General features: G+C 40.8%; 1 protein-coding gene across 2 annotated transcripts in view; it reads right to left on the reverse strand.

The window, feature by feature from the left end:
- The window catches only part of UBR1 (ubiquitin protein ligase E3 component n-recognin 1), a 155177-nt gene that overhangs the window by 130335 nt on the left and 1639 nt on the right, over positions 1–23203 (reverse strand). The window contains exon 2 of one of the 2 annotated variants that reach the window (XM_015142046.3): positions 3746–4002. The exons of the other annotated variant lie outside the window; for it this stretch is intronic. Coding sequence (XP_014997532.1) covers positions 3746–4002 — 257 coding nt within the window. The remainder of the gene's footprint in view (positions 1–3745; positions 4003–23203) is intronic. 2 annotated transcript variants of the gene reach the window in all.

The following is a 23203-nucleotide window of genomic DNA, read 5'->3' on the forward strand; positions in this document are numbered from 1 at the left end:
CATTAACTACCATCATCTCATCCTATTACATAAATAAATATATTTTACAAAAGCTGATTGCTCATTGTTAAATGAGGCTTGGATAAAGACAAAGTTCATGAGAATGCAAGCAACATAAGGGCTGGGATTTTTATTCATTGTACCTTGAAGTGTCCCAAACACCTGCAATGGTGCCTGGCATACAGTGGGTACTTAATATTTATTGAACAAATGAAAGAAATTCAATACCTCTTTATCTCTCCCTCAATAACAATTTCTTAAATGTATTGTTTCATTCAACATTTTGGAGGAGCCATTAAGAACAATATAAATTAGTGCAAAGTGCAGGATTAATTTTTTTTTTCTTTTGAGACAGTCTCACTCTATCACCCAGGATGGAATGCAGTGGAATGCAGTGGCACAATCACTGCTCACTGAAACCTCAGCCTCCCAGGTTCAAGCGATTCTCAAACCTCAGCCTCCTGAGTAGCTGGGATTACAGACATGCACCACCACGCCCAGCTAATTATTTGTATTTTTAGTAGAGACGGGGTTTCACCATGTTCGCCAGGCTGGTCTCAAACTCCTGACCTCAAGTGATCCGCCCACCTCGGCCTCCCAAAGTGCTGGGATTACAGGTGTGAGCCACTGTACTTGGCCAGGATTAATTTTTTAAATATCTTATTTAGAAGAATTGAAGAGATAAAATTGGGAAATTTTAAAAAGATTTTAAAAGGCTGGCCAGGCTTGGTGGCTCACACCTGTAATCCTAGCACTTTGGGAGGCCAAGGTGGGTGGATCACCAAGGTTGGGAGTTCGAGACCAGCCTGACCCACATGGAGAAACCCTGTCTCTACTAAAAATACAAAAAATCAGCCAGGCATGGTAGTGCATGCCTGTAAGCCCAGCTACTCGGGAGGCCGAGGCAGGAAAATTGCTTGAACCTGGGAGGCGGAGGTTGCGGGTGAGCTGAGACAGCTCCATTACACTCTAGCCTGGGCAACAAGAGCGAAACTCTGTCTGAAAAACAACAACAGCAGCAACAACTTAAAAGGCTAACAGGAAATACAGGTTGTCTAATAATATTAATAATAAGTTATAATAATATTAATAATATTATATTAATAATATAATAATAATATAATATATAATAATTATATATATAATATAATATTTATATAATATATAATTTTTATATATTATATATAATAATATAATATATAATAATAATATAATAATAATATTAATAATAATATGTTATAAAATCGTATAACATATATGATTTATAGGCCTATTTAGAGTAGGATTTTCAACCGTAATACCACTGACATTTTGGGCCATATAATTATTTGTTGGGGATGAACCAGACTGTCCTGTGCATCAGGATGTTTAGCAGGAATCTTGGCCTCTACACACTAGTTGCCATTACCCTCATCCCCAGTTGTAACAATTAAAAATATCTCCATGAAACTTTTGGAGAAATGAGGTCTACAAATGTCTAGTATGCTTTAGTTGAAACTGACTGGGCTTTAGCTAAAAATATATAATAAGATAAATGAACCTTACTATACTATATAGCAACATGGTACACAAAATGCAAAGATTATTTTTGTTTGTTTGTTTTTGAGATGGAGTCTTGCTCTGTTGCCCAGGCTGGAGTGCAGTGGCACAATCTCGGCTCACCGTAATCTCCATCTCCCGGGTTCAAGCAACTCTCTGCCTCAGCCTCCCAAGTAGCTGCGATCACAGGCACCCACCACCATGCCTGGCTAATTTTTGTATTTTTAGTAGAGACGAGGTTTCGTTATCTTGGCCAGGCTGGTCTTGAACTCCTGACTGTGTGATCCACCTGCCTCAGCCTCCCAAAGTGCTGAGATTACAGGCATGAGCCACAGCACCTGCCCCAGGCTATTTTTTTTCCTGAGAAAAGAACAGGATAAAGAAAGATAATATGTTCTAAACAACCTTTAACTGTACATAAACCAGTCAGGCCTAGAATTATATGGAAGTAAAAACAATTCTCTGTATTTATAAAGTCTAAAACTTTACAATCCTAACCTACACTAGCTCTAACAAAGGAGGAAAACTAAATTTCAATTTTCAGGCAGAGGTAGGGAGTAAAAACATTCTCTGTGCTGCCACGAAGTTTAAGGCACTGCTCTCACAAAGAATAAAAAGCCTAAAGTTGCTTTCAGTTTCCCTACCACTGTCCTCTTCTAGTAACTAAATTACAACTGTTTCTACAGGTTCAAAATCCCTTATGCCAGACTCTGAAATCCAAATAGCTCCAAAACTGAAAGGTTTTGGGATTTTTGTAGGTTTGGCAACAAATCTCACATGGTGGCAAAACATGACTTTAAATGACATGAGACTACAGGCATGATTTATACTACTTGTTGTGAATATTCATAGATTTCTTAAAGAAAGATTGTGTTTGATTACAGTGTCCCACCCTGACTCTGCTGAGGAAGTATTCAGAATTCTGAAATGGCCCAAAGAGTTTCAGGTAAGAATGTGCTGGATACATTATGAATAAGGCAAAAATCTATCACTGACATTCTGTTGGAAAACAGGAAGAAACAGTGAGAACTATTTAACTGGAAGTCATATATATTCAGAAACAAGCTGTACTAGCAAAAACCACACTATAACAGTATAATAAAAGAAAGTTAATTAAATAAGATTAAATGTATTATAAATAATAATAAACCAAGAAAAGTACATCATGAAATAGATACAAAATACCAAGACTGTAATAATTGGCCAGGCGCAGTGGCTCATGCCTGTAATCCCAGCACTTTGTGAGGCTGAGGCATGTGGATCACTTGACGCCACGAGTTTGAGACCAGCCTGGCCAACATGGTGAAACCTTGCCTCTACTAAAAATACAAAAATTATCCCAGCACTTTGGGAGGCCGAGGTGGGCGGATCACGAGGTCAGGAGATCGAGACCATCCTGGCTAACACGGTGAAACCCCGTCTCTACTAAAAAATACAAAAAATTAGATGGGCGTAGTGGTGAGCGCCTGTAGTCCCAGCTACTTGGAGGCTGAGGCAGAATGGCGTGAACCCGGGAGGCGGAGCTTGCAGTGAGCGGAGATCGTGCACTCCAGCCTGGGCGACAAAGCGAGACTCCGTCTCAAAGTCTCAAAAATAAATAAATAAATAAATAAATAAAAATAAATAAATAAAATAAATTAAAAAAAAAGGCCGGGCGCGGTGGCTCACGCCTGTAATCCCAGCACTTTGGGAGGCCGAGGCGGGCGGATCACAAGGTCAGGAGATTGAGACCACGGTGAAACCCCGTCTCTACTAAAAATACAAAAAATTAGCCGGGCGCGGTTGTGGGCGCCTGTAGTCCCAGCTACTCGGGAGGCTGAGGCAGGAGAATGGCGTGAACCCGGGAGGCGGAGCTTGCAGTGAGCCGAGATCACGCCACTGCACTCCAGCCTGGGCGACAGAGCGAGACTCCGTCTCAAAAAAATAAAAACAAATAAAAAAAAATAAAAATAAAAAATAAAAATACAAAAATTAGCCAGGCGTGGTGGCAGGCACCTGTAATCCTAACCAGGCGTGGTGGTGGGCGCCCGTAATCCCAGCTACTTGGGAGGCTGAGGCAGAAGAATTGCTTGAACCTGGGAGGCAGAGGTTGCAGTGACCCGAGACGGCACCACTGCACTCCAGCCTGGGCAACAAAGCAAGACTCTGTTTCAAAAAAAAAGGATTTTAATAATTATAATCAATCCTGTAAATTTCTAATTCTTACCTACAAGAATAGGTTGTCTCTCCACTTTTGAAAACCTTCCCACAAAGCTGAAATGCTCCACTGTGCTTCAATTTCTCTAAGCAAATATCTGGATCTTCTCCAAATAAGTACCATTCCAGTGGAGTGAATATTGACATTTGTACGCTTTGCTCCTGCTTTTCCAAGTCTGGGTCCATTTCAGCAAAGTAAATTTCTGGCACCAATTGTGCCAAATGATGCAAGAAAGCAGTATAAAAATCAACCTGCTGATCCCACCACTGAAAGAAAAGAAGATGAAAATTAGACTTACAAGTTCCTTCTTAATCATCTAGGGGCACAAGAAATGACATAATTCTATAATTTCAAAGTAATTTACAATATATTTCATCTTTCACCAATACAGAAGGAAAGTGGGTGATGAAAAAAAATTAAGCTTGGAAATAAGCAAATGCTCACATACCACCTGCATCTGAAAAAAAAAGAGAAGAGTAGCTGTAGTAGGTAAGAATTATCCTTCCCTTCTGGAATGGCCAATTCCTGCTATGCGAAGGTGGTTCTATTATCAGTCACAGGCTATACAGACAATGCACTCATCAAATACTTTGTTTTAGGAAACCAGAGTATTTAAAGAGAGATCAAAATGAACATAGGCCAAAGTTTTGTAAACACAAAAAGCACTAACCATAAAAGGAAAAAAACTGGATAAATTGGACCGCATCAAAAGTGAAACCTTCTGCTCTTCAAAAGAAACTGTTACATATGGCTTATTTGCATGTGAAAACATGCTTACCATTATTAGTCATTAGGGAAGCACAAATTAAAATGACAACGAGATACTCCTGCACAACCTAGTATACTGGCTAAAATAAAAACTGGCAATACCAAATGCTAACTAGGCCAACAGTGCTTTCGCACCTATAGTCCCATTTCAGGAGGCTGAAGTGGGAGGACTGCTTGAGCCCAGGAGTTCAAGGCTGTAGTGTGTGCCTGTGAATAGCCACTGCACTTCAGCCTCGTCAACACATAGGGAAACCCTGTCTCTTAAAAAACAAACAAAAGACAAAAACAAAAACAAAACACATATGACTCAAGGCACATCATTTAAAAACAACAACAAAAACTTATCCAAGGAGTTTTACAAGCTAATATAATTAGAATTAAGATTTTAGATAAGGTTCCATAACAGGTCATTAAGGAAAGTTACAGATATTTGATTACATATAAGGCTTTTTTAGTTTGCACTAATGAACCTCAATATTCCATTCACAAATAAATTCAACCTCAATATTCTGCTGACAATTAAAACTTCATGGAAAATATGTTTACATTAGGTATTACTATAGAAATTAGCCCATTCTCTAAAGGCCAACTTGTAGATAGTTATTAAAATTTTAGATTTATATATATTTTGACCCAAAAATGCCCATTCTAGGAATTTATTCCTCAGATAAACATGTATAAAGTATTTTTTTTGCAGCATAACTATCTTTAATCGTAAAAGACTGGAAACAACCGAAATGTCCCAAAGCAAGAGCTGAATAAATCATGGGACATTATTAAAAAAGGAGAGGGCACAGATCTATGTCCTGATATGGAACATTCTTCAAGTTATATTGTTCAAGAAAAAGCAAAAGGTACAGAACAGTGAATACAATGTGCTACCATTTATACTGGGAGAAGGGAGGAAAACAAAAAGGAAGAGGTGAAGGAGATGTATCTGTATATGTTTATATTTGAATATAAAAATCTCTGAAAGGATTCAAAATAAACTGTTAACAGCAGAAAGAGCCCCGGGAAAGACTTAGTGTTCACTGTGTTACCTTTCTTACTATTTTAATTTCTTACTGTATATACACATTATCTATTTGAAATCATTTAAAAATGTTTTCAATCCTATACATTTCATGTACAGTTATTCATAACAGCAAAAAATTAAAAACCTGAATGTCCATGAAGAGGGTAATAATCTATCATTTAGCCATACTTGTCCGAGTGTGAAAATATGTATTTACATCCACCAGATATGCACTGTAACATCACTTGTAACTGAAAAGATGAAGTCCACCTAAATGTCTATCAATAAAGGTATATCCACTGTGGGACAGTCATACCACTCAATGCAGTCAGAATGTCATAAATACTGTTAAGTGGAAAAAGAAGCTTTAGGCCGGGCGCCATGGCTCAAGCCTGTAATCCCAGCACTTAGGGAGGCCAAGGCGGGCGGATCACGAGGTCAGGAGATCGAGACCATCCTGGCTAACACAGTGAAACCCCGTCTCTACTGAAAATACACAAAAATTAGCCAGGCATGGTGGCGGGCGCCTGTAGTTCCAGCTACTTGGGAGGCTGAGGCAGGAGAATCGCTTGAACCCGGGAGGCAGAGCTTGCAGTGAGCAGAGATCGTGCCACTGCACTCCAGCCTGGGCGAGAGAGCAAGACTCCGTCTCAAAAAAAAAAAAAAAAAGAAAAAGAAAAAAAGAAAAGAAAAAGAAGCTTTAAATATAATATCATTTTTATAAAAGGGAAAACATTATATATAATTTTTAAATTTCAACACATTTGGGTTTTCTTTCTTTTTTTTTTTTTTTTTTTTTGAGACAGAGTTTCACTCTTGTCATCCAGGCTGGAGTACAATGGTGGGATTTCAGCTCACTGCAACCTCTACCTCCCGGGTTGAAGCTATTTTCCTGCATCAGCCTCCCAAGTAGCTGAGTTTTCTAATTTAATATATGTGGAGGCACATCTCTGCCTATGCTTCCCTAAACATAGACCAAGGGTCTGGAAGGAGAAACAACAATCTATTAATAATGGCTACACAGAGAGAAGGAACTGGGGAAAAGAATTAGGGGTTGTCACATTTTTACTTTCAACAATGTTTCATTGTTTTTGTTAGACAAGTGTCAATACTTTTGCAACTAACAAAAAAAAAAACTTCTAAAAATCCACATGAGGCCTGGTGTGCATGGTGGCTCATGCCTGTAATCCCAGCACTTTGGGAGGCCGAGGCAGGCGAATCACTTGAGGTCAGGAGTTCGAGACTAGCCTGCCCAACATGCTGAAACCCCGTCTCCACTAAAAATACAAAAATTGGCCAGGCATGGTGGCATGCACCTGTAATCCCAGCTACTCAGGAGTCTGAGGCACAAGAATTGCTCGAACCCAAGAGGCAGAAGTTGCAGTGAGCCAAGATCGCACCACTGCACTCCAGCTTGGGTGACTCCATTTAAAAAAAAAAAAAAAAAAATCTACATGAGATAATATGCCCATTTAAAAATGATGCCAAATAGTTTCAAAGTATCTCCAATGGGAATGACAGTAACAGAGAGAAAGACACCACAACATTATTGTGTTATGCTTTTTTTCTTTTTAATAGAGAAGGGGTCTCACCTAGGTTGGTCTTGAACTCTTGGGCTCAAGCAATCCTCCCCACCTCCTGAGGAGATGGATCTGGCTGGGACTACAGGCTCATGCCATAGCACCTGGCTGACTTTTGTGTTATTCTTGCCCAAAATATATAATCTCATTCCAATCATGAGAAAACATCATACAAATCCAAACTGAGGGACATTCCATACCATAACTGCAAAGTACTCTAAAAGTGGGTCATGAAAACAAGGAAAGATCAAGACATTGTTATAGACTGGAGGGGACAAGAGAGAGAGAACTAAATGTAACTGGGATCCTAGGTGTGATCCTAGAACAGAAAAAGCCCATTCATGGGAAAACTGATGAAATGCAAATCAGATCTGTAGTTAGTATTAATATTAATTTCCTGTCCTTGATAGTTATACTATGGTTATGTAAAATGTTAACATTACAGGAAACAGGAAGAGGGAGGTAACAGAACTGTGCTACAATTTATGCAACTTTTTTTATAGTCTAAGATTAATCAAAACAAAAAAGAAATGATGCTGAAGAGGTTTATTTACTAATATGGAAAGGCATTAATAACAAACAGTTCAGTAAAGTAGGTTACAAAGCAGTATATATACAATCTCAATTTGGTTCAATATTATATTTACATTTACATAGAGAAAAATCATGAGGAACATTTCACAAAATGTTAACAGAAATGGGTGGTGTGGGCCGGGCGCGGTGGCTCAAGCCTGTAATCCCAGCACTTTGGGAGGCCGAGACGGGTGGATCACGAGGTCAGGAGATCGAGACCATCCTGGCTAACACCGTGAAACCCCGTCTCTACTAAAAATACAAAAAAATAGCCGGGCGAGGTGGCGGGCGCCTGTAGTCCCAGCTACTCCGGAGGCTGAGGCAGGAGAATGGCATAAACCCGGGAGGCGGAGCTTGCAGTGAGCTGAGATCCGGCCACTGTACTCCAGCCCGGGCTACAGAGCAAGACTCCGTCTCAAAAAAAAAAAAAAAAGAAATGGGTGGTGTGATTTTAGCATAGTTTCATGGAATTCATTAGTCTGCTTATCTAATGAGTAATATCCTTACAGTGAGTCCATATTTGGGAAGTAATTTTATAATTTTAAAATTAAAATTTATTTTACTAAAACCTTTTAAAAATAAATATACCTTCCAGTATTCCTACTCTAACTTCTGGGGTACTCATACACAAACAACTTTTCTTTACATACCTGGCAACAACTACAACTAGCATAGAGATAATATCTAATGTTCTGTTACACCTAAGGATCTTTTTGTCAACAGCACTAAACAAAAAAAAAAAAACTTGCATATTCAGCGCTACAAACCAAACAAAAAACCTTACTGTTCTGCTTAATTATAGGAGGCACAGAACTAGCGCTTTTCAATTTCTCTTGTTAAGAACAGAAGAAATTTGAGAGTAAAAGAGTACAAGCCCCTCACATTTTATAGATGAGAAAGCTGAATCACAGGGAACTAAACTGACTTGTCCAAAATCGTCAATAACCAGTTGGTATCAATGTCAGGAACAGAACTAGGTATCCTAAGTCCTAAAGTTCAATGCCCATTCTACTAAACTAAACATAAATCTACAGTTTTTATTTTATTTATTTTTTTTTTATTTTTTTTTTCCTGAGGTGGAGTTTCACTCTTGTTGCCCAGGATGGAGTGCAATGGCCGGATCTCAGCTCACCGCAGCCTCAGCCTCCCGAATAGCTGGGATTACAGGCATGTGCCACCACGGCTAATTTTGTATTTTTAGTAGAGATGGGGTTTTTCCATGTTGGTCAGGCTGGTCTTGAACTCCCGACCTCAGGTGATCCGCCTGCCTAGACCTCCCAAAAGTGCTGGGATTACAGGCGTGAGCCACTGCGCCCAGCCAAATACATAGTTTCAAAATCCACCTCTACTGGCTTGTTCAATTTCACATTATAGGTTGGGCATTCCACACCCAAAAATCAGAAAGCAAGACATTCAAGGGTAATGCTCATTGTAACATTTTCGATTTTAGATTTTCGGATTTCGAATGTTCAACCAGTATAATATAAATATTCCAAAATCTGAAAAAATCCAAAATCCAAAACACAAGGGATACTCAACCAGTAATGGTAAAACAAAACAAAACAATAAAGTTTTGCCTTCTTAATTCTTGCTTTAACTATGGCCTTCTTTCTAATTACAATTACAAATGAAGCCTCTTAGCTAACAACTACTGAACATTCCTGAAGGATTCTAAATATTCTTATATTATATATGTCATCACACGCTTTACCATGAAGAAGTGGTATTTTAAAACATCATAGCTGGGCATGGTGGCTGTAATTCTAGCACTACGGGAGGCCGAGGTGGGTGGATCACGTGAGCTCAGGAGTTTGAGAGCAGTCTAGGTAACATGGCTAGGTGAAACCCCGCCTCTACTAAAAATACAAAATTAGCCTCTTCAACTAGAAGGTAAGCTCCCTGAGGAGAGGAACTTTGCCCTTCAAATCCCTGTATCCTATAGGCCTAGCACAAGTACACAATAAAAGTTCTCAGTTAATTGCTAAATGCTACACATTTCTTGCCAGAGAAAACAAAGCAAATTTTGATAACATTAAGCCTTCTCTAATTTTGTGTATATAATTTTTTTCTTTTTTTTAAGACAAAGGCTTGCTCTGTCACCAGGCTGGAATGCAGTGGCGCGATCTCAGCTCACTGTAACCTCTGCCTCCTGGGTTCAAGCGATTCTCCTGCCTCAGCCTCCCAAGTAGTTGGGACTACTGGCGCATGCCACCCCAAGCAGCTAATTTTTGTATTTTTAGTAGAAACAGGGTTTCACCATATGGGCCAGGAGGGTCTCAATCTCTTGACCTTCTGATCCGCCTGCCTTGGCCTCCCAAAGTGCTGGGATTACAGGCGTAAGCCACCGCACCTGGCCTAGAATTCTTATAGGAAATAAAAGTTCAGTTATACTCTTCACAAAAATGTTTTCCATTTATACTCTTCATAAAAATGTTTTCCATTATTGCCAAACTATGGAAAATTTTTTTCAACTAAAATAGGTTTGATTTTTTGCCTCTGGTTGGTTGGTTTTAAAATTTTCCCCCATTTTCAATAGGAATAAAATTAAGAATTTTTAACTACCAGGTCCAGGAAAAAAAAAAATAACTGTTTGGAATTACGGGAAAGCTTTCCTAATTGACTATTCTGTAAAAAGCAAGTTCTTAACAAGTTCTCAACATTTAAATTCCCAAACATTCCAAACATTTCCCTCATCCCCAAGGAGACCAGAGACATGTTTTCAACTCTGACCCAAAGGCTTAGATGCCTGTTTGGGAACATCATTCTGAAAAAGGAACTTACTTAAGTAGATTAGTTTTGTTTAAACCACAATTTGACCTTCCTTAAACAACTGCTAGACATCTACAGAGCCTTCAGAGCCCTGTAATTGTCTTTCTAATTCTTCTTTTTAAAGTGGTAACAAAATCTGGAGGCACTACCATTTTTCATAGCCACTATGGATTAGTAATAAATAAAGCATCTCTAGGCACCAATAATCTTTGATTATATAATGTTTTCTTCTAATAGTATTCTACAGACTCAAAGGTTTACAGCAACCAGGCACAATGGCTCATGCCTATAACCCTAGCCCTTTGGGAGGCCAAGGCGGGCAGATCACTTGAGCCCAGAAGTTCAAGACCAGCATAGGCAACACGGTAAAACACCATCTCTACAAAAAAAACACAAAAATTAGCTGGTCATGGTAGCATGAGCCTGTAGTCCCAGGTACTCAGGCTGCGTACCTGAGTGGGAGGATCACCCGAGCCCAGGAGGCTGAGGCTGCAGCAAGCCCTGATCGCGCCACTTCACTTCGGCCTGGGGAACTGAATGAGGCTCTGTCTCAAAAAAAAAAAAAAAAAAAAAAAAAGGCACGCTCATAACTAAGCTAATATCTACCTTCCTGTAACTTTTATCCTGTTACTGAAATAAACCAATATAATTCACTCTGCTTTTTCATCAGTCTTTTAAAATAAATGAAGATAACTATTATGTCTCTCATTTCTAGTCTCTTCATTTCATGGCTAAACTGAAACAAAGAGACAAAAGAAATTTGGCCAGCCCTAAACACATGGTATCCTGACCACTCTCCAAGTTGATTACCCTTATGAAACTGCACAACATGCTTCCATAAAGAGGAATAGGACTATTTATTACCTTCCTTATCCCGAGCACTAAACTGCTTCAAAAGATCACATTCTGAAAAGGTGTGGTAGCTCAGCCTGCAATCCCAACACTTTGGGAGGCTGAGGTGGGTGGATCACTTGAGGTCAGGAGTTCAAGACCAGTTTGGCCAACATGATGAAATCCCATCTCTACTAAAAATACAAAAAAATTAGCCGGGTGTGGTGGTGCACGCCTGTAGTCCCAGCTTGGGAGGCTGAGGCAGGAGAATCGCTTGAACCAGGGAGGCGGAGGTTGAGTGAGCCGAGATCGCGCCATCGCACTCCACCCTGGATGAGAGTGAAACTCCATCTCAAAAAAAAAAAGCAAACAAACAAATAACAAAAAATCACATTCTCATATTTCTTTTTTCTTTTAAAAATTTTTTTCTATTTCTTTTTCTTTTTTTTTTTTTAAATATATATTTTAAATCCTCTTTTCCCTAGTTCCCACAAGCAGACCATTCTTTGGCTGCCACATCACATGACATCACATGCAGACAACTAAAACCCTTAGGTCAATCACATGTAAGAGACCTAGTCCTATACCAAATGAACCTAGGTATAAGGCTTTACTTTCATCACAATTTACTTTTGACACAATATTCAGCCTATATGGGATTTATCCTTTACTTGTTATCCCTACCAGCCTTGTGCTGTCTGTAAATACGTCTTCTACGTCTGTATGGCATTGATAAAATAGGCCAGAGTCAAATATAGAGCCACATGACAAACAAGTTCACTCTCTTTTCTTTGCTGTTGAGATAACGTATAAGCATGCTGTCAGAATTTGGTTTTCGAAAACATTTTGTCCCTCCTAAGGGACAAGTTCTCCTTGTCCTATCTGTTATATTCCCTTTTTCGTCTCTGTCATAGGTCATGCCCCAATTTTCTAGGCTTTCCTTGACGTATTTAGATAAGTAAAATCCTGCTTTCATAAACTCTGAGCTATCTATTTCATATTCTCTTTCTGCTGTATGGAATATATATTTGCAAACCAACTAAAATCCTCTCTTAAATTACAAGGCAGAACATGTGTGTATTAAAAAAATTGATAAAATTTTTTTTTTTTTTTTTTTTTTGAGACGGAGTCTCGCTCTGTCGCCCAGGCTGGAGTGCAGTGGCCGGATCTCAGCTCACTGCAAGCTCCGCCTCCCGGGTTTACGCCATTCTCCTGCCTCAGCCTCCCGAGTAGCTGGGACTACAGGCACCCGCCAGCTCGCCCGGCTAGTTTTTTGTATTTTTTTAGTAGAGACGGGGTTTCACCGTGTTAGCCAGGATGGTCTCGATCTCCTGACCTCGTGATCCGCCCGTCTCGGCCTCCCAAAGTGCTGGGATTACAGGCTTGAGCCACCGCGCCCGGCAAAAATTGATAAATTAACAGACTTTCCCTCCAGTGGCTAAAGTCATTTCTAGCTTACCCACAAACACCAAAACTTCAAAGGCATTTTAAAAGGTACTCCATAAAGACATTAAGTAGTTATAGCTCCACGCCTCTAAACAAGTCAAACAGACTTTGTTCTGAAGGGTGGCATTAAGTAAACTACTAGAAAGAAAATTATATTCAAATGAGTAACAGTAGACTGCATTCGGAACAGGGTCTGTGTCATTCCTGGGCAGCAAGTGGGCACTTAGGAAAGTGCATTAACTCTACTGGAGTCTTATCAGTAACGTTTATTCACCACAGCATATTTCCATAAGCACTCAGATTAGTATTAGAGTGTGACAACATTTAAAAAAAAAAAAAAAAAAAAGGCTGTACCAAATGCTTTAAAAAAACCCAAGCTCATCAACTGTTGTTTATTCAAGAGGAGGCATGTTAACTGAAAATACTTTGAAAGAATGTATAGGCGGTCATAGTAAATCACCTGGGATTAGTGGTCTTAATATTTTGTGTTAGGTCATCTGAGGCACGGGGTTAAAAGCTTAAGGAAAATTATTTCACAGAGCACAGCATACGCTTAATACCTTTACAGAAATGGATAAAGTGGCAGCAAGGGAAATCTGAGGTAACCCTCAAAATCAGCACACGAAGAAAGGATGAGCAAGATACAGGCATACCTCAGAGACGTTTTGGGTTCAGTTTAAGACTACCACAATAGGCCGGGCACGGTGGCTCAAGCCTGTAATCCCAGCACTTTGGGAGGCCGAGACGGGCGGATCACGAGGTCAGGAGATCGAGACCATCCTGGCTAACACAGTGAAACCCCGTCTCTACTAAAAATACAAAAAAAAAATAAGCCGGGCGAGGTGGCGGGCGCCTGTAGTCCCAGCTGCTCAGGAGGCTGAGGCAGGAGAATTGCACGAACCCGGGAGGCGGAGCTTGCAGTGAGCGGAGATCTGGCCACTGCACTCCAGCCTGGGCAACAGAGCCAGACTCCGTCTCAAAAAAAAAAAAAAAGACTACCACAATAGAGTGAACACAACGTGAGTCGCACAAATTTTTTTGGTTTCCCAATGCATATGAAAGTTATGTTTACACTACACTACACTAAAAGTGCAATAGTATGAAGTCTTTAAAAATGTACATAACTTAAAATACTGCTAAAAAATGCTAATGATCATCTGAGCCTTCAGAAAGTTGTCATCTTTTTGCTGATAGGGGGGTCTTCCCTCAATGTTAATGGCTGACTGATTAGGTTGGTGGTTGCTAAACATGGTGATGGCTGTGGCAATTTCTTTTTCTTTTTTCTTTTTGAGACAGAGTCTCACTCTATCCCCCAGGTTGGAGTGCAGTGGTGCGATCTGGGTTCATGGGCTCACTGCAATCTCCACCTCCCAGGTAGAAGCAATTCTCTTGCCTCAGTCTCCTGAGTAGCTGGGATTACAGGCGCCTGGCTCATTTTTGTATTTTTGGTACAGATGGGGTTTTACCATGTTGGTCAGGCTGGTCTCAAACTCCTGACCTTAGGCAACCCACCCGCCTTGGCCTCCCAAAGTGCTGGGATTACAGGCGTGAGCCACCGCGCCCAGCCAGGCAATTTCTTAAAATAAGATAACCATGAAGTTTGCCACATTGATTGACCTTTCCACGAAATATTTCTCTGTAGCATGTGACAGCATGTTACCAACAGTAGAATTTCTTTCAAAACTGGAGTCAATCCTTGCCAACTCTGCTGCTGCTTTATCAACTACGTTTATGGAATATTCTAAATCCTTTATTCTCATTTAAACAATGTTCACAGCATCTTCACCAAAAGTAGATCCCATCTCAAGAAACCACTTTCTCTGCTCATCCAAAAGTAGCAACTCCTCATCCATTACATTTTTATCATGGGTTTGCAGCAATTCAGTCATAACTTCAATCTCCACTTCTAATTCTAGTTCTCTTGTTATTTCTACTACATCTGCAATTACTTCCTCCACTGAAGTCTTGAACCCCTCAAAGTCATCCATGAGGGTTGGAATCAACTTCTTCCAAACTTCTGTTCATGTTGATATTTTGACCTCCTCCCACAAATCATGGATGTTCATAATGGCATCTAGAATGCTGAATCCTTTCCAAAAGGTTTTCAATGGACTTTGCCCATATCCATCAGAGGAATCATAATTTATGAAAGTTATAGTTTTATGAAATGTGTTTCTTAAATAGTAAGAGTTGAAAGTTGCAATTACTCCTTGATCCACAGGCTACAGAATGGATGTTGTATTAGCAGACATGAAAATAACATTTATCTCCTTGTATATCTCCATCAGAGCTTTTGGGTGACCAAATGTATTGTCAATGAGCAGTAATATTTTGAAATATTATCAGCAGTAGTTCTCTACAGTGGACTTAAAATATTCAGTAAACCATGCTATAACAGATGTGCTGTCATCCAGGCTTTCTAGTTCCATTTATTCAACATACTCAGAGTAGCATAATTCTTAAGGATTCTTGGATCTTCTGAATGGTAAATGGAAATTGGCTTCAACTTAAAGTTACCAGCTGCATTAGCCCCTATCAAGAGAGTCAGCCTGTCCTTTGAAGCCAGGCACTGACTTCTCTCTAGCTATGAAAGCTCTACAAGGCATCTTCTTCCAACAGAAGGCTGTTTCATTTACATGGAAAATCTGTTTAGTGTAGCCACCTTCATCAATTATCTTAGCTAGATCTTCTGGATAACTTGCTGTAGCTTCTCCATCAATCAGCACTTACTGCTTCACGCTGCACTTTTATGTTGTGGAGATGGCTTCTTTCCTTAAACCTCATGAACCAACCTCTGCCAGCTTCCAACTTTTCTTCTGCAGCTTCCTCACTTCTCTCAGCCTTCGGAGAACTGAAGAGAGTGAGGGCCTTGCTCTTCGATTAGGCTTTGCCTTAAGGGAATATTGTGGCTGGTTCAATCTTCTATCCACAGCACTAAAACTTTTTCCACATCATCAGTAAGGCTGTTTCCCTTTCTTATCATTTGTCTGTTCACTGGAGTAGCACTTTTAACTTCCTTCAAGAACTTTTCCTTTGCATTCACAACTTGGCTAACTGCTTGGCACAAGAGGCACAACTCTTGGCCTATGTCAGCTTTCAACGGCTTTCCTCACTAAGCTTCATCATTTCTAGCTTTTGATTTAAAGTGAGAATACTGAACTTTCCTTTTCACTACAATACTTAGAGGCCATTGTAGGGTTATTAACTGACTTAATTTTAATATTGTCCCATCTTAGGGTATAGGGATGCCCAAGGAGACGGAGAGAGATGGACAAGCAGCTGGTCAGTGGAGCAGTCAGAACAAACACATTTTTTTTTATTATGTTTGCTGTCTTTTATGGATGTGGTTCATGGCACCCCAAAACAATTACAATAGTAACATCAAAGGTCACTGATCACAGATCATCATAACAGATATAATAATGAAAAAGCTTGAAATATTGTGAGAATTACCAAAATGTGACACAATGACACGAAGTGAGCACACAATGTTGAAAAAATGGCACTGTAAGGCATGCTTGAGACAGGGTTGCCACAGACTTTAATTTATAAAGAACTGATTATCTACAAAGCATAATAATGAAGCTCAATAAAATAAGGTATGCCTGTATTTCACTGGTTCATCTGTATCACTGACTTATAAAAGTATCTATCCAGGCCGGGCGCGGTGGCTCACGCCTGTAATCCCAGCACTTTGGGAGGCCGAGGCGGGTGGATCACAAGGTCAGGAGATCGAGACCACGGTGAAACCCCGTCTCTACTAAAAATACAAAAAATTAGCCGGGCGCGGTTGTGGGCGCCTGTAGTCCCAGCTACTCGGGAGGCTGAGGCAGAAGAATGGCGTGAACCCGGGAGGCGGAGCTTGCAGTGAGCCGAGATCGCGCCACTGCACTCCAGCCTGGGCGACAGAGCGAGACTCTGTCTCAAAAAAAAAAAAAAAAAAAAAAAAAAGTATCTATCCAGACACAATCTTTGTGCAGTACTGAGGACAAAAACCTTTTCATTTGCAGGATAGTGTTTGGTATTGTAAGAAGTCAGTTTCCAGCACTAGCACATCTACACTAAGTTATTGTTCCTTCCCTAGACTCTTACAGTTAGTGGAGCTGAATCACTCGTTTTGACTTAGGGTTTTAGAACTCAATTTCACATCTAATTCTATAGAATCTGGCATTAAAAAAATCAAAATTTCCCTAAGTCTCCAAAATAGAAATTATGAGATGGTGAAAAAACAAAAGCCATTAGGTCTTGCTAAGATCTGGTAACAAAGTACTTCAGTTAGGGCTCAAAAAACCTAGGTTTGGCCGGGTGCAGTGGCTCACGCCTGTAATCCCAGCACTTTGGGAGGCCGAGGGGGGTGGATCACGAGGTCAGGAGACACAGACCATCCTGGCTAACAAGGTGAAACCCCGTCTCTACTAAAAATACAAAAAATTAGCCGGGTGTGGTGGCGGACACCTGTAGTCCCAGCTACTCGGGAGGCTGAGGCAGGAGAATGGCGTGAACCCAGGAGGCAGAGCCTGCAGTGAGCTGAGATTGCGCCACTGCACTCCAGCCTGGGTGACAGAGTGAGACTCTGTCTCAAAAAAAAAAAAAAAAAAAAGGCCTAGGTTTTCATCAGTTTTCCTACTCAGAGTATGTCCTTACTACACAAAACTGTACTATGGCCTAAAACAATATAGATTCAAATTTCTAAGGAAAATCATCTCCAATTAAAATCAAACATAACTTCTCACTTCTATTTTGAACTCAAGAGATTATGTTATATTTTAAAGATCCCCTATAGGCCAGGCACGGTGGCTCACACATGTAATCCCAGCACTTTGGGAGGTTGAGGCAGGTAGATCATCACCTGAGGTCACGAGTTTGAGACCAGCGCAGCCAACATGGCAAAATTCCGTCTCTACTAAAAATACAAAAATTAGCTGGGCAAGGTGGTGCGCACCTGTAATCCCAGTTACTCGGGAGGCTGAGGCAAGAGAATTGCTTGAACCCAGGAGGCGGAGGTTTCAGTGAGCCAAGACTGCGCCACTGCACTCCAGCCTGGGTGATGACTCCAGAAAAAAAAAAAAAGTTCCCCTATAGATATGAGATTAGGGGTACATTTTTCCTTGATTTCCATAATGATTATTGTGAAAGCATAACAACATTAAACTTTTAAAAAATCCTCCCATTTGAGCAGGAGACAACTTTGGGAAATAACAGAAATATTCTATATCCTGATTCAGTGGTAGTCACACAAGTATACACATTTGTTAAAATTTATCCAAGAAATGCCTTAAATGGGTACATTTTATTGTATGTAAATTGTATCTCAATAATGTTAGTATCTCTTAACATTCTCAGCTCCCATTACCTCTACCTCCTCTCTACCTCAGTGTCTCCTCATTCATTCATTCATGCATTCAATAAAAATTCTGAAGCAATGTGCTAGAAACTAGAGATACAGCTGTGAACAAGAAATAGTTCAGGCCTTCAAGAACTTCACTGTCTAGAAGGAAGGACACATAGTAAACAGATAATGTCGAGTATAGTCTGGGACACGCTACATACAACAGGAATATGGAAAGGGTGCTATAGAAACACATAAGAGGTGCTTTTTTTTTTTTAAGACGGAGTCTTGCTCTGTTGCCTAGGATGGAGTGCAGTGGTGTGATCTCAGCTCACTGCAAGCTCCGCCTCCCGGGTTCACGTGATTCTCCTGCCTCAGCCTCCTGAGTAGCTAGGACTACAGGTGTCCACCATCGCACCCAGCAAATTTTTTGTATTTTTAGTAGAGAAGGGCTTTCACCTTGTTAGCCAGGATGGTCTCGATCTCCCAAACTCGTGATCCACCCTCCTTGGCCTCCCAAAGTGCTGGGATTACAGGTGTGAGCCACTGCGCCAGGCCAAGAGGTGCCTTTAACCTGGCTCTACCATTGCAAAAACTTGATGTGCCCCCATGTACTCAAATTCTAAAATTCCCCTTTCTGACCACAAAGTTCAGTCCTCCCAGTTATGTCAATCTCATGTCCTTTAATACCTCAATCCCACCAATTCCCTCCAGATTTCCTGTTTTGGCTTTTATTACCTCCCTGATCAGCCTGGACTCCAAGGTTAGCCACAGCCCTAACATGCCCGCTCATTCCCTCTTTTTTCCATCTACAACCTCCATCCACCGATCACTACTAATCTTACGACAATAAATCATTAATGTTGATCCTCAGTTATTCATTCATTTAAAAAAAGTGTCTTCTGCCAGGCGTGGTGGCTCACGCCTGTAATCCCAGCACCTTGGGAGGCCGAGGCGGGTGGATCACCTGAGGTCAGGAGTTTGAGGTCAGCCTGACCAACACAGAGAAACCTCGTCTCTACTAAAAATACAAAAATTAGCCAGGCATGGTGGTGCGTGCCTGTAATCCCAGCTACTCAGGAGGCTGAGGCAGAAGAATCGCTTGAACCTAGGAGACAGAGGTTGCAGCGAGCCGAGAACATGCCATTGCACTCCAGTCTGGGCAACAAGAGTGAAACTTCGTTTCAAAGAAAAGTGTCTTCTCTATCAATCACATACCAAGATACATCAATATGGCCGGGCACGGTGGCTCACACCTGTAATCAATCGCAGCACTTTAGGAGGCTGAGGCAGGCGGATCATGAGGTCAAGAGATCGAGACCATCCTGGCCAACATGGTGAAACCTTGTCTCTACTAAAAATATAAAAATACCTGTAGCCCCAGCTACTCAGGAGGCTGAGGCAGGAGAATCGCTTGAACACGGGAGGCAGAGGTTGCAGTGAGCCGAGATCACACCACTGCACTTCAGCCTGGGGACAGAGCGAGACTCTGTCTCAAAAAAAAAAAAAAAAAAAAAAAGATGCATCAATGAACAAGTCACACATGATCCTTCCCTTCATGGAACTTACCTCTCCCTCTGGAGGGAGAAACAGACATTTCACTAAGTAAATAAAGACAATACAGTAATTACAGATTGTAATTGCAATAGGAGAAAAAAACAGGTTGCTTTGATAGAGAGTAAGAGGAACCCATCTCTTAGACAGGGTATGTATTAAGAAAAAACAGAGGAAAAACACTCTAGGAAAAGCAAACAGCAAGCAAAGGCACAGACCCTAAAGCAAAATACAGTTTCGGCTTGTACTAACAGGCCAGGATCAGTGAGGAGAATGTAATAGGAAATGAGGTAGAGATGTAGGGGCTGGATCAGGCAAAGTCTTGAAGACTTGTAATGAGTTTAGACCTTATTCTAAGTATAACAGAAAGCCATTGAGGATTTAGATAGGAGACCGACATGATCTGATTTAATCTTTAAAAGATTATTCTGGTTGTTCTGTGCAGAATGGACCGGAAGAGGGCAACAGTGGAAGCAAAGAGACCAGTTAAGAAGTCACTGCAGTAGCCAAGACAACAGACTTGGACTAGTGACTTGGACTACATGGGTGGAGACAGAATTATTTGTGTTCAAGAGCTATTATGGAGGTGTTGTCTACAGAGACAGGGATAACCAAACTCTTGATCTGCCTTTCTCCTTTCCTCTCCTAAAATCTGGTCTTTCCTCTCAATATATGACACAACCAAGGCCAGGCCATTTGGCTCACACCTGTAATCCCAGCAGTTGGGGAGGCCGAGATGGGTGGATCACTTGAGGTCAGGAGTTCGAGACCACTCTGGCCAATACAGTGAAACCCCACCTCTATTAAAAATACAAAAAAACTGGCTGGGTACGGTGGCTCACACCTATAATCCCAGCAATTTGGGAGGCTGAGGTGGGTGGATTGCCTGAGGTCAGGAGTTCAAGACCAGCCTGGCCAACATGGTGAAACCCGTCTCTACTAAAAATACAAAAATTAACCAGGTATGGTGGCAGGCACCTGTAATCACAGCTACTTGAAAGGCTGACGCAGGAGAATCTCTTGAACCCGGGATGCGGAGGTTTCAGTGAGCCGAGATCTCGCCACTGCACTCCAGCCTGGGCAAGAGAGAGAGACCTTGGCTCAAAAAAAAAAAAAAAAAAAAAAGGCCAGGCATGGTGGTACATGCCTGTAAATCCAGCAACTCAGGAGGCTGAGGCAGGAGAATTGCTTAAACTTGGGACACGGAGGTTGCAGTGAGCCGAGATCATACCACTGGAAACAATACAACCTCTGCCATGAATGGTTAAACCAAAAACTGAGGATGCAGATGTCATCGTTCCTTCCCTTTTGCCTCATGCCTAATCTATCAGCAAGTCTTTTTGCTTCTTCCATACTTCTAAAATCTCTCTTACATTCATCCTCTTCACTCTATCTCCAGGGATAACCTTTCCAGTGCAAGCTACCATCAACGACGGCTTGGGTTACAGCAGCAACTTCTTAATTGCTCCCTCTGTTTGAAACACCAGACATCCAAGTGAAGATGTCAAGTAGGCAGTTTGATTTATGATTCTGGAGTTCAGAAGTGAGATGACACAGAGATATAAATTGGGGAACTGAATACATACAGATGGTATTTAAAGTCACAGAACTGGATGAAATCCCCTAGGTAGAGGTTATAAACAGGCAATAGAAAAGAGCTGAGTATCATGCCAAGAGGTATCTTCTGAAATTGACTTAAGGAAGAAAATCTAGTTGAGGAAGACAGAAGGCAGAAGTTCTGGCAGACTACCTCACAACCCTCTTGATTCCCGATTTTTCTCAGTCCTCATTATCATGGACCCAATAAACCACCCTCTCCTCAAAACAATACCCCATGCCATCACACTACTCTCACCACCTACCTGCTTGCCTATTCTGTTTCCACGTTCTTACCTCGTTCTTCCATTTTCTACCCCTGTTTCAATCATTCCTGTTCTCTTTCTCTCTGTCTCTGTCTCAATCTCTCTTTTCCTGTGTGTGTGTGTCTATAAACGCACACATTTTCCTCCTCAAAGATTTTATCCAGGCTGGGCGTAATGGCTCACTCCTGTAATCCCACCACTTTGGGAGGCCAAGGCGGATGGATCACTTGAGGTCAGGAGTTCGAGACCAGCCTGGCCATATGGTAAAACCCTGTCTCTACTAAAAATACAAAAATCAGCTGGGCGTGGTGGCACACACCTGTAATTCCAGCTACTTGTGAGGTTGAGGCACAAGAATTGCTTGAACCTGGAAGGTGGAGGTTATAATAAGCCAAGATGGCACCACTGTACTCCAGCCTGGGTGATAGAGTAAGACTCTGTCTTAAATAAATAAAATAAAATAAAATAAAACCGTGTCTCTACAAAAAAATGCAAAAAATTAACTGGGCATGGTGGCACATGCCTATATTCCCAGTTACTCAGGAGACTGAGGTAGGAGGATCACCTGAGCCCGAGAGATTGAGGCTGCAGTGAGTTATGTTTGTGCCACTGCACTCCAGCCTGGGTGACAAAGCAAGACCCTATCTCAAAAAAAAAAAAAGATGTTATCCATTCCCACAACCTCAACTGTAAATTTACTGATAACTTCCAAATACCTAGCTAAGTATTACTCAAAGTGTGGCCCATACACCACTATTACAGAATTAGCATGGCATGCTTGTGAAAATGCAGATTCTTGGACCTCACCTCAGACCTACAGTATTAGTTCCCCTGGTGATTCTTAAGCAATGGCTTTTATCAATGTCCACTAATTCATACATATTATTTTATTTGAATTGCATGTGAGATAATGTTAGGAATACTACAGCCTTCATGCTTACTATCAGCAACATGAATGAAAAAGGATCTGCAGACTAAGAAGAAAATTTAAGGAAATCAGAGACTATAACCAGGGATTAGACTCTAATGGAAATTGTACAATTGCTTAAACCTCTATGAATGTCCCGTACTATTTATCTTTGTCTAAAGATAAACAATAAGGAGTAGGGGGGAACAACTGAGCTTGTATTGCTTAAGAGCAAAGTAGTAAACTGGGAAGCCAGTGTCACACTATGGCTAGAATAAAATTGAAAACAGTAGTATTTTTAAAAAGAGAAAAAGAGAAAGAGAGAGAGGTAGAATGATCTGTAGGGTCTTCAGTAGAGAGAGAGATGCAAGCCATAAAAGGGGTTATAAAGCTTAACAGTCACAGGTCCTCATCTACTGACATTACTCTACCTTGAATTAAAATTATCTGGGCACTTATATTACCTGTGTCACCAGACTGTGAGTTCCCTGAGGCTATATTACACAATCTACCTACTACTTTGCAAAACCTAAAGTCCTGCCCAACAAAATCTAATAATATTTCCTGAGGTAAAGAGTTGCCACATAAATTCTAGCTCAATTCCTGTATCATCTCCAATTCCAAATTAGTGGCGGCCAGAATGATGGGGTTTTACTGTATCATTTGGAAAAAATTAATGTATCAAAGTTTTAAATAAATATTAGTCTTCAGATACAAAATTCTAACAATCCTTCTGACCACAGCACAGTTTCCCCACTCCTTCTAACAAGCAAAACTCACAAACTACCATTAAAATGTTTCAGCTGCTTTTATATTTGTCCTACCTCCTCATT

The sequence above is a fragment of the Macaca mulatta genome, chromosome 7 (genome assembly GCF_049350105.2).
Source record: "Macaca mulatta isolate MMU2019108-1 chromosome 7, T2T-MMU8v2.0, whole genome shotgun sequence".
NCBI classification, from domain to species: domain Eukaryota; kingdom Metazoa; phylum Chordata; class Mammalia; order Primates; family Cercopithecidae; genus Macaca; species Macaca mulatta.